The 12,425-nt window shown below is 37.4% G+C and overlaps 1 protein-coding gene across 6 annotated transcripts in view; it reads right to left on the reverse strand.

Annotated features, from left to right (window-relative positions):
- LOC136412135 (diacylglycerol kinase eta) overlaps positions 1-12,425 on the reverse strand; it is a 114,998-nt gene that overhangs the window by 22,711 nt on the left and 79,862 nt on the right. For 4 of the 6 annotated variants that reach the window (XM_066395063.1, XM_066395061.1, XM_066395059.1 and 1 more), the window contains 5 exons: positions 8,147-8,343; positions 7,289-7,434; positions 7,048-7,222; positions 4,509-4,721; positions 2,020-2,190 (listed from right to left, as the gene is read on the reverse strand). In XM_066395063.1, coding sequence (XP_066251160.1) covers positions 2,020-2,190; positions 4,509-4,721; positions 7,048-7,222; positions 7,289-7,434; positions 8,147-8,343 — 902 coding nt within the window. The remainder of the gene's footprint in view (positions 1-2,019; positions 2,191-4,508; positions 4,722-7,047; positions 7,223-7,288; positions 7,435-8,146; positions 8,344-12,425) is intronic. The other 2 variants (XM_066395062.1, XM_066395060.1) reach the window with 1 other exon arrangement.

Raw genomic sequence — 12,425 nt, forward strand, 5'->3', positions numbered from 1 at the left:
TCCCAGGTGTCCCTCATCAATACAACTTAAAAATAATACCGACAATCTATATACAAGAATACACAATTCTACATGTATGCCTGATGCAAAGACGTTTTTAATAAAGAATTGGAGTAGTTTAGAGGAGAATACGTAAAACCTAACGAAGGTTAAGCCATTACGGCGTATACACTCCGAAATCAAGGCATAAACTATCCTTCCACTCGACGAATTTCCGCCCTATTTAAGTGAAAAAAGGCGAAGAGCAGTAAAAAAGGATGAGAGGAAAATTATGTTGTGCATATCCCGAAATCGGGAAAGCGTAAAACAAGGCAAAATATTTACATTGGGCGGGTGAATTTCGTTTAAGCCGCCCGTTCTGTATAGTTGTTGCCAGATTAAATTTGGGCAGTTAGAAACCAATTCTCGGGGATTTTGGAGAGCTGAAGCGTGACGAAAATACAAATTGTCGGAGAAACATTAATTTGGGAAATTATTAGGAGGTAAAAACGGCATAGAAGTGTCATCTGCTAAATGGCTAATAAGCATTATTGGGGAGAGGCGACACAGTGGAAAGGAGTCTACGCAGTAGACAAATTTAATCTTAACAATTACCTGAGCTTTCTCCTTCTCTCACTCTGATATGCTGAGCCGCTTTTATTAGTGCCGATTCTTTTCATAGTGTTTATTGTATTGTTGCACCTGCTGCCGAAGTGAAGTCGTTTCTTAGATTAGTCAGACAAGAAATGTACATTTCTCCCGAAATATACAGGGTGTGACATATCATCACGGAGATATTTCAGGGGGCGATAATACTCTGCGAAATCATTAAAAAAATGCTGTCGTGCCCATGGTCAAAAACGCACCACTTTCAATTTATAGGTTGGTAAAGTTTCACATTTTTTTTTTCATATTTTGTGTTTTTCTTATGCATGCTTTGAGTTATCCTCCTGAGGATATATATCGAGCATGCGGAGACGCGAAGCCATCGTTAAGATCGTCTCAACGACATGAAGGGCGAAAAGAATTACAGCAGAATGGAAACGACCCAAAAAGACAGTAGGGAGTAATTTTCCGAAATTACATCAGATGAGCAGAGCGCGGAACAACTAGCAGACGACGAGTTGACTAGATAGTAGCAACTCGCAGTCCTCTCCGACCCTGGCGTTATGTCCCTCGGGGATAATTCTGGAGTCGGAAAATGTTTTTTCATCTTGAGGTTTTTAGTGGGGCTCCACATTATCCGGTCGCCAGAACACCAGGCTTTAAAGATTTTCCTCGTGAGAAAAAAAAGATATCAAGAAATATCAACAATTCCTGGCAGAATCCAACATGATCTCCTGATAGACCAAAAGCTTCGGTCAATGACTTTAGCACATCTTATGTAATTCCCGTGCCGGACGCTAAAAGGTATGGTGGTGTGGACTGTACAGCTGAGGTCAGACAATGTGCTACAAATGCCAGATTGGACTGCACATTGACTGTTTCTGCAGTTTTCATACCCAAGAATGAAATGCTTTTGCTAATATCTATTTTTGTTGTAAATTTGTTTAGAGGCTTGCATGCCCCATATGGTAACACCCATCTACTAGTTTATGTAAGTTGAACCAAAATCTAATGCTTTCATTTGCGGTATCGGCTTATGGCAAATTCAACTAAGTAGCATACTAAAGAGGAAACTGATATTTTCATTTTTTGGAAATCACCTGAAATTACTTTACTTTAAAAGAATATTTCCATTACACAACATGCCATTTCCATCATTGACTCCGAGTTGTGAAAATTCGTATCTTAAACAAATCTTTGTTCTCTCTCGACTCTGGAGCATAATATATTGTTCACTAAAATATTTATCAAAACTCCTACATCCACAAAAGCAATCAATAACCCTTACTTTCCAGGAACATTGTAGTGATTCATTGTGGCAAACGCCGAGGTAAGTTACCGATATGTTTCGTGTCCCTTTGCTCTATTTAAGTTTCCGTAGGCCGAACCAGAAAAGAGGCTCTTCCGGAACGAAAATAGCTCGAAATAACTTACCAGGTTTCTTAAGGCCTTTTTCAAACTATTCGCTCTGTTATTTAAGGCGTCCTTCTCCCGTTCCATGAATCTGGACGTTCTGCGGTGCTTGCGAAAGTTGAAGTTGTTCAGGTCCTTTTCGGACTTTTCGCTCTTCCCTCTATCGAATGATATTTCACTGTCGGTGTCGTCCTTAAACGAAAAGAAAATATTCATTCCATATATGGATAAATTTGATTTGATTCTATGTATCTTGTTAATTCTTGCATATCTTGCGCCTGTCTAACATCTCAAGGCAACTCATATTGAAAAGTTTCGTGTCTCGTATAAAGAGGCTAAATGTCTCAAAGATTTTATATAGAGTTTTTAAGATATTTCAGTAAAATTGTGTTTTAAATGTGAAAGCTTGAAAGTTATCGAAACTAGTGATCTCGTCTTGCAGCCTTTTTCCATCCTTCTTCCTTTATTTCTACACTAGTTAAAAAATGAACAGGATTGTTGAAAATGGTTCGGGTTCATTCCTCCAAATTTTTTTAAAGAGAAGCAGTGTTGCCAAATTTGTGAAATAATCATATGAATTGAGGAATTTTAAATGAAACGCTCCTGTTACTGTTAACTTAAAAATAGCAACTATATCATGTTCCCTGTATGATTTCTCAAAAACCGTAAAAAAAACTTTTTTGTTAATCCACTCATCGATTGCCAACTCGTTGCTTCACTCATCGTTTTACAAATTTGAGTTGATCCGAAAATGTTTTATGAAATTTGCCCTCAATGTACTCTTATTGCACACGTGCGATAGAGGGCTATTTTTAGGTAGAAAATGCATGTTGTAAAGCTACTTTACCTTACCATTGTATTGTTGGGAAAGTATTTAATAGTTAAAAAGTTTCTCAAATTTCATCTCAATATGTTACAGAGCGTTTCCGAAAAAAAGAAAGAAAATAATCAAACAGATGCTCATCTTCAAAAAGCTCTAAAATTTAAATAAAGAGTTTTCGAACAATTTCGATTTGGGATGCTCTGCATGAAATAGATCTTCATTATAACGTTTTTATGAGTTAAGGTATTTTTCCCAGGAGGTTAATTATATCACAACAACAAAACGCTTTCGCCCACTGGCTTCTTTACTTAAACGACGATATTATTGGGTTGTCAACAAAGTTATTGCGTATTTTACAATGTAAATGAAGGTCAGTTTTATTCACACAAAATGATAACTTCATTAAATTATACATTGCCCATTTTATTCAATAAAATTTCTTCGTTTTTGGAGCAATTTCATGATATCGCGCTCATAAAAATTACATTTTTTTCGGCAAAAAACTGGCCCAAATACGCTTTTACACCCTAATCAGTCACGACGGTCTTTCCATCAAGGACATTTTGCAGCGATCGAAACACATGATAATCCAATGGTGCTAGGTCTGGGGAATAGGGTGGACGTGACAAACATTCCATCCAAACTGTTTTTTTGCAAAAGCAATTTTTGGTGCATGGTAAAACCTGTATGTGGTTTAGCATAATCTTGATGAACTTTTACGAGTTACCAATCTTGGGCGCTTTTTTATTATTTCGTTACTCAACTTGTCCAGTTGATGACACTTTTGTAATCCCACCAGACGGATCACATAACTTTTCTTTGGTGAACATCCGCATTTGGAGTGTTTTGCGCTGGCTCATTACTCTTGGTCCAAGATCTTTTGCGTACGCCGAAGTTTTAACATCACATACATCACATAACTTTTTATGACTATCTCTGACGTAAAAAATATTCAGATCCAAATAAAATTAGCAACAATTTAAAGTAATTGAACTCACTTAATGGAAAGATGCGGAGACTTTATGGACAGTATTACATGTTCGTTGTAGTCGTATAACCCTCATATGATCTATAGAAAAATTATGGTCATTGCAACATTGTTAAGTATTTGTGCAGTTTGGACTAGTAAACGAACCACTGTTCCATTTTCCCTTTTCTGGCATGATGAAAATTTCATTACGTCGTGCCTGCTCCATAAAGCTGAAGCAGCATTAAGAGTGTGCTCGAGTGTCTAAATGCGTTATTATTCCAAAACTTGAAATCCTCATTAGTGACACATTCATAACAACTTTCATAAATTTGAAATTTCTCGTTTCTCAAACGGCAATTTAACTCCTGTTTTCTTCGACAGATTAAATTAAAAAATGTTACAGCATCTTTATCCATACTTTCCGTTTTCTGTGCCACGCTGGAAACTCAATTATGCTTTTTTCCATTTTATCCTTCGCATTCTCGGATTTCCAAGGATAATTGAATCGCGAATATCAGACTAAAAATGAGTTGTGGCTTATGTGTATGGACGACAACATTATCTAGATTACATGTTTAAAAAGAAAAAGGTGTAATTTTTCTTTTGAAGTCTAAACTAGGTCTTTGATTTCCACTATATGTGCTTTGGGGAGAAAATTGATTTTGAAGAAATTACATGGGTTGAGCCTACCGCAGGAGTAAGCTTCTATGGTCTTACCTGTTTTTTTCCACTTTCATCCGACGTTGTCGAGGTTGAAGGGAAATTGGCAACGTCGACATCACTAGTCAAGGCTTGCAGCAGCATGTCTTGCTTTTGTTGCAGAATATCGCTCAGCTTCTGTAGCTGTTCATCGTTTCGGGTAATGGAGCTTTCGCTGATTTGAAACCTTAGGTCTTTAACAGTTTCGCATAACACCTGGAAATAGAGAAACTAACGCTGAATGCAATGGTTGCTACTTTAGGCTTCAAATTGTGATTCTTACCTTCCAAAAAAATTAAGGAAACAAGAAGTTAACCGGAAAGCTCATTCCATTTCACCGAAAACTGAGGCCATTTCATTAATTTTTGCGCCACGAGCGACCCTATCCAGGCGATTTGAATAAACTTTTAACGGCCCTATTTCATACCCGTCTCAACAAATCCCGTTTAGGGCTTAACAAGTTGGGCTGACGTCACTCCATTATTCCCCTTTCCACTTGTCCCATCTGATTCAGCAGGAGTCTTTGAAAACCCCGATTTTCTTATCCAATAGGCTTTGGAAGTTAGCTTTTAAAGTGCTTTTTAGAGAAAATTGGATTTACCTGGAAAATTTAGGATCATTATAGATTTATTTAAAGGTATTTTAGTCAATTTTTCGAGTTGAGATTCACTCTTATTTGACAAGGATAATTGTATTCGTATTTATATTTAAATTGTGATAAGTGACATCTATGTTGACATTTTTTTCCTTTTTAAAGAGATAATAAATAATTATAGCAGCTGTATTTGACAAACGAGTGAGGTTATAAATTTGACACATGACATGGTCGTTGTCACTACTCACTATACACGCATATATGTATAACGGGTTGGACTGACCAATATATTACTTTTACTTATTAAAAATTTTGGAGCGCCATGGAATTCAGACGTGTTTCCCTGCATAGATAATGCATCGTGACAGTGACAACGGCTATGATCGGTTTATTTAAAATGAAAATATCTGATGCTCTTTTATGAGCTACCCCGTGCGATTAAAACTATATTTATATCTTCGCATTTCCTTTTATCTCTTTTGTATTTAATCCGATTTTCTATTCCTACAACGTTACGAGCCCATTACAGATCTAGAAACTTCGGGATAGCCTGATTTTGAATACATTTTCTCCATTCTTTTTAATTTATTCTTCTGCCATTTATGTTATTCCTTTCTTTTATACAGGATGGTTCCATTTGAGTTCTCCAAATTTCGCTCACCTGGGGGCTCCTTCGATTTCTTAACTGCCAAATTTCAATTTTTATTTCGTTTCACTGCGTGGCATTATTGACAAGTCCGATTGCAAAGCTTATGACTTCGTTTCGCAAGCTGCAACTGGTGTGGTAATGAGCTGTCCTATCGAATTTGTGTCTTAATACCATTTTGCAATTATCGTAAAAAAAATAAAATTCTAACCAGTTTTGACGCCGCGAAAGTCACTTTTTCGGGTAGGTCCAGGTATCGCTCATATATGCGACCGGGAAAAATCGCAAAAAATAGGTGCTAACGCGACCTCGTAACTCAAAAAACAAAGAAAATTTTGCTAATTTAGTTGTGCACCAACATCGAGCGAATCTAGAGGATTAATTTGAGCTATTTTTTTAAGGGAATTGCCCCACGTGTTCCCGAAATATCGACATTTGAAGTTTGAATAGCGAGAAAAAGGAAGTACCCCTCCCCCTTTTTGGAAATTTTTAGAAAAATTTCGAAATTTTTCACATGTAACTTTTCGGTTTAATGGAGTAATACGAGTCCTATATTGACTGTGGATACCTCAGTTGAGGCTTGGAGTCGTGAGAAAACATTTCTAGGGGCGTTCATTTTACAGTACATTAAAAATCTCCATATCGCAGAAACAAATAGAGATTTTGCAAACCTGCATATGCAGGCATATAGGCTGCATCGACGCAATTGATTTGAGCTATTTTTACTTCATGCCTTTTATTTTGTTGACTGGAATTGGCTGTAAGGCCGATTCAAAACGGTTTATTACGGTTCTTTATTCTATAATGAACAAAAGGGCGTTTGTCATGATGTTACTGGCAGAACTGCCTTGAACTTTCCTCATTTAGCCGACTTAACGCTTATAGTTTCCGAGATTGTGTGTTGAATTTATTGCTTTAATGACTAATATGGCATGAGAGGTTTAGTGCATACAAGTTTAAGCGGAAATTCTTAGGTAGCAAGGGGAACTAAACGCGGAAGACGAAACTTGTTAAGCTTCCTTACCTTTTTATTTTGCTTCATCCTGCCTAGTCAGTTCTAAAATGTTTAACAGAAGCTCTGACTTATTCGATAAGTTCGCTTTGTGAACATTTCACATGCCGTAATTAGTGTAGATATAGCTATTACATAAAGTTTCCTTTGTATTGTCTGTGGAATTTTACGTCAAAACTTTTTCCTGCTATAACTAATGGAATGAGCTTTTCAGGCTTTCGGTCAAGAGACGTGTTCTAGTTTATCAATTGCACAAATACCGTTGACTTTTTAACCAGAATACTCACTAATGGCGATTACCTACCTTTGCTGAATTGATAATAATGGAAGTTTCATCTGACTGCAAGATATTCTGGAGATGGCCTTTCAGGCTTTCCTCATATTGCGTTATTTGGACATGTAACTGACCATCGGGCTGTCCCGGGGTTAGCGACAACTTTGGTACTGCTATCGTTCTTTCGAAGGCCATCACGCTCCATCTATTGCAGGTAAATAAGAGTCACTTTAGTCCCTACTTGCTGCTGAGACTTATATGGCATAGTTACCTATCTAGCATTTTCACACTAGCCTTTTCGTACTTTTCTAAAAGTTGAGGTAAATGCGCATCGGAATCGCAACTAGCACCCCAACCCAACACTCTGGCTAAGTCGTTGCCGGTACCTAATGGAAGTACTGCTACTTGGCACTGTTTCTGAAAGCAAAGATTAATTGCCACTTTGCCACTGGACTTTGCCAAAAAGTAATCACTTTGATTTTCTATATGTTTGAGGTGGATAATACCTCGTACACAAGCAAGAATTGTTAGAGTGCTGGAATTGCATAGCAATTTCAGTTAAAACTGAGACACTCTCTACTAAGGGCTCGAATGGAAACCCTTGTTAACGTCTGAGTGACAAATCTGTCACCAATTTGAGATAAGTAAAAAACGGAAAGCTGTGATGAAGCGTAAAATCCAAATAGAGCTTAATCTTCTCTGATTTTTCCTAAGACTATTATTGCACTCATCTTTATTGCTTTCGACTCTAAGCCGTCCCTGTGCTTTCAGTCCTGCTAATGATTTGATGGAGATGCAGCAAAAAGGGCACGGCAGATGGCGCCCGCAAAATATTTTTCTGCAGATCTAACATCCTTGCCGTCGACATTGTCAATTTCTCCTTGAGTCTGATTGCCTCGAGATGAACCGAAAGGAGATCTAATAGGATCGAAACCGGTCTCTGGGACGTTCCAACTAATTAAACGGCACAAAATCGTAATAGACCTTAATTTTCTCAGATTATTCTTAGTTAGCTTTAGCTGAGAATGGCGTGCAATCCCATCTACAAGTCCTATTTGTGTGTGAGGTGTCCTTTCCAAATAAAACAAAAGAAAAACTGCGATTTTAGCCGGAAAATGCAGATATTTACATGCATATCTAGTTTATCTATTTCGGAGAGAACCCATCCGACAGATCCATCTCCACTACAAACTAATATTCGGAATGGATCGAAGTGTCTAAACAGTCTTAAACCGAGACGAGGCCCTGTCGAGATGAGGTCAAACACTTGTGCAGGATTCAGGAGCTGCTTGAAGCGTCTCAGGAACTTTACTCCTTGATTGTCTCCTGAAACCAAAGTATGTGTTCAGTATTCAGATGACGTGCCATTTAAAGTGAGTTTGGTCGTTTAAAATCCATTAGAGATAAAACAAACACCAGAGTTGTTTTAATATAAATGGTGTTTCGGTAAATAGTGTTATAAATGGGTGGGATAATAATAAAACTATCCTATTAAAAAAACTAAATTTTGGAATGCCGTAGGTTTTGACACCTTGCATACAGGGTGCGACATATCATCATGGATTTCAGGGCGCGATAATACTCTGTGAAATAATAAGAAAATGCTAATAGATTCATAGTCAAAAACGCATTTTCGATATACAGAGTGGCAAAGTTTCATATTTTTTTCCATATTTTGCGCTTTTCTCACGTATGCCTCGACTTGAATTTTTAAAATTTCGTACACCTACTTTGTTTAAGACCTTTTACAATAAAATCGTCGGTAGCGTTATACAGGGAGTTATGTTTTTTTTTGTCATGTACATATTGAACGGGGCAAGTTTGCGTTTTGCTTGCTGTCTCACCCCAGACACAAGGGGGGCACAGTTGATTGGCAGTGCCGAGGTGAACTGTATCTCTTTTGTTTAGATTTTATTTTTGTTCGAAGGACCACAGCTTATTTGGCGCTGAACCAATGCAGAACAAACACACTTGATAACAAAACACTTATTTTTATTTAACTAAATGTCCAACACTACTGCACAGGTGACAAAAGTCATAACAAAGTGTAAAATTAGGGTAAACTAGAGAACCACAAGCGACCACCTATTATCAAGAACCTTTGACGATCGGGAGTTTTTTGGAACAGGGCAAATGTTATGTTTTAATTGAGAGCAGTATTGAGATCCTACTAAGGCTGTAGGAGTATATAAAGAGAGTTGGAGAGGTGTTGAAGAGGCGTTGCGTGTTGTGTGAGAGACTATATAAGACTGTCTGAGACCGTCTCAAAAACTTAATTTTCCCACCGAATATGAACCTTATATTATCCATATATATTTTTACCACCTCATAGTCATACCAATGAGTGTGAATGATTAGTGCAAGGGAATAAGGATTGCTTATCAATACGGTGCCATGAAGGTGTGAGAAAAATGATGGGTGAGAAGAGTTATGAGCGTGGGAAGAGTGTGGAATGTGTATGCATTTGGATAATGTAAACACTGCCCTTAAGGGTGATTAAGAAGGGTTTACGTTGGCAAAGAAAGAAATTTATTATTAGGTGAAGATGTTGGGTATTTTCCCAACACATATAAAAATGTGAAACTTTGCCTACCTGTATATCGAAGATGGTGCGTTTTTGACCATGGGTCTATTTGTATTTTTCATTACTTTGCAGAGCACTATCGCTGCCTGAAATATCTCTATGTTTTGATGTGTTACGCCCTGTGTTTTCTTATAAGTGTAAAAAATGCGCAGATTTTTTTTCTACAACTTTAATATTTAACGTTTTGCTTTGACTCTAACGCTAAAAAAGATATCGACCGATTACACACCTTGCAAATGAAAAGCTCGCTCCATATCGATTATGTGGGTATGATATCAGGAAGAGCAAAAAACGGTTCCGCAAAATGATTGATAGTTGTTATAATAAAAATCCATTACTCATAAATGTACAATTCCAAGAATAATCACATTCTGGAGATTATAGATCTCGGGTACCTCATTCATTTCATTTGGGCCAGGTCTATATTGATAACAAAAGTATCCTCTACATAGTTTGATCTAGATCCAGTTGTTTAATATGCACATTATCTCCAGAACTTTCACAACTAGGAGGCCGAGAGAATTGGGAAAGTTTTCGAGAGTTTTATAATAAAGGCCGCTTTATGATTAACTAAAATCAGAAACTGGAAATCCCTTTGTCCTTGAGGATTATCAGTTGGTTGAAAATAAGGTATAAAATGGGTCTTTGTTCTCGGACATTTAATATGCGGGCCCCTTGGGAGTGGCAAGTTTTTAATTAAATCCTTGAAGTAAGCCAGTTTAACAGATAAAAACTATGGAAATGCTGGCTTTATACGAGGCTTTACACCACTTTCATGGGAAGAACAACGAGAATATCGAGTAGAGGCTTAAACGGTTTGTTAAAGTTAATCTGTCGAGCCAAAGCAGTTGTGATCATTACCTTCAAATTTGCAGAGAAATTTTGCATTGGCCTCAAACATACTTTGTCTGAAGCAGAAATAACACTTATCGTAAGGAAAGTGCTTTCTGGAAGTGACTTTATCTTGGCCCCTATTTGCTGCCAATGATCCTCGAAGAAGTTCTGATGAGAGTTTTATATAGAGAAATTGTGATAAAGAAACCGCAAAACGTAGGATAAGGAACCACAAAAGAACCATTAGGACTGGCTTCCTAGCAGAGTCAGTAATAAGAGACAAATACTTCTAAGTGAGGAGCAAAGTAAAGAATATAAAGGACCATGGCGTTTGGGGAGTGGCGGAACTCTCACTTCGGACCAGCGTTAAATTAATCTCAACTGAAAACTTATCCAGAGATTGATGCCAAGAATTGTTTACTCAACAGTTAGTACGTAGATTGGTTGGGGTGTAGGGTGTTAGTGTTGTTAGTTTAATTACCTCCCTTTCTTGATTAACCAAGCATTCGAGCTTGACTGAACTTAAATGGCCGAAAGATCCATAATACTGTGTTTCAGATTCCTCTTGGAATTCCGAGATTATGACATTCCAGGAGAAAAACTCTACTTCTAACCAACGCTAAAATCCTAACTGAAATCCCTTTAAAAGCATGGAGAAACACCTGTTAGAATGTAGATAGTCCAGTGCAGTGTTGTTCTTTCGTTAACTTTATCTTCTGCATTTTACAGATTTTAAGTGGGTGAAAAATCAATTTGATTATTTGATGCGTCCGTTGAAGCCTGAGAAAATCATGACATTACAGGAAGGAAAAGAACCTTTACTTCTGACCGCCTCTAATCCGGGCTCATCCAGAGAACGGCGAAAGACGGTCGTGAATTACAAGTTAGAATGTAGGTTGGTTGGGGCCTAGGATGTAGGTGATATGGGTTTAATTATCGTTTGCTCAGTATTTCTAAATGTCTTTCTGCGGTCTCTCTTTTATTTGTCTAGATTCTCGTGAGTATCTTAATTAACCTACAAGCTACAACTGAAGCGTTGACGGAGGAAGGCAACGAGAAGCAATCACAATCATATAATAATGTTGAGACGGAGTTTCGACCCTCCTCCTCTGTAGAGATTAATTTCAAAAGGATTTCATAACTGAGTCATATTTCGAGATGTAAGATGAAAGCAGTTATTAAAAAATCACCTCTAAAATGTCTAGATGCCTTTTTGGAGGACAAATTAAAATAGTTTTACCACAGGTTCTTGAGCGAACTGAAAATACACATGAAAAAACCGAACCAAATTTTGTCCAAAGTCTTGATGAAAACATGTTTTTGAATCCAGTATAGGAGAGATATTGATGAGTCGAATGGTTGGTTTGACACCTTCTGGATTGAAGCAGGTTTCGGAGGAGATTCCACAGTCTTACGTTAATGATACCGATGAATGGTCCCACAGAACACTTTTTTTAAAGGTGCATTGAATGAAATAGTGATAATTACCGTTATTAGGCCATTTGTGAAGGGAATTTTATATATAAAAACGAGTTTTTCTTATGGTTTCAGGGACAAATTTTAACACATACTTTTCTAATTTTGGGAAGAGTGGTCAGAACCGGCGACCAAACAGGTTACGTCGCATAACTAGTTTTTAAATGAAACCCTGTAAGTTTCTTTGAGAACTAAACATTGGATTGCCCATAAATTAATTGCCTATTTTTCCATTGAATGAGTTCAACTGCCTTAAATTGTTGCTAATTTCATTTGCATCTGCAAATTTGTTATGTCAAAGTATACAGTCATAAAAGGTTATGTGATGTGTGTGATGTTAAAACATGGGCGTACGCAAAAGATCTTGGACCAAGCGTAATGCGCCAGTGCAAAACACTCCAAATGCGGATGTTCACCAAAGAAAAGTTATGTGATCCGTCTGGTGGGATTACAAAGGTGTCGTCAACTGGATAAATTGAGTAACGAAATCATGAAGCAGCACCCAGGATTAGTA

Source organism: Euwallacea similis, chromosome 11 (genome assembly GCF_039881205.1).
Source record: "Euwallacea similis isolate ESF13 chromosome 11, ESF131.1, whole genome shotgun sequence".
Classification (NCBI taxonomy): domain Eukaryota; kingdom Metazoa; phylum Arthropoda; class Insecta; order Coleoptera; family Curculionidae; genus Euwallacea; species Euwallacea similis.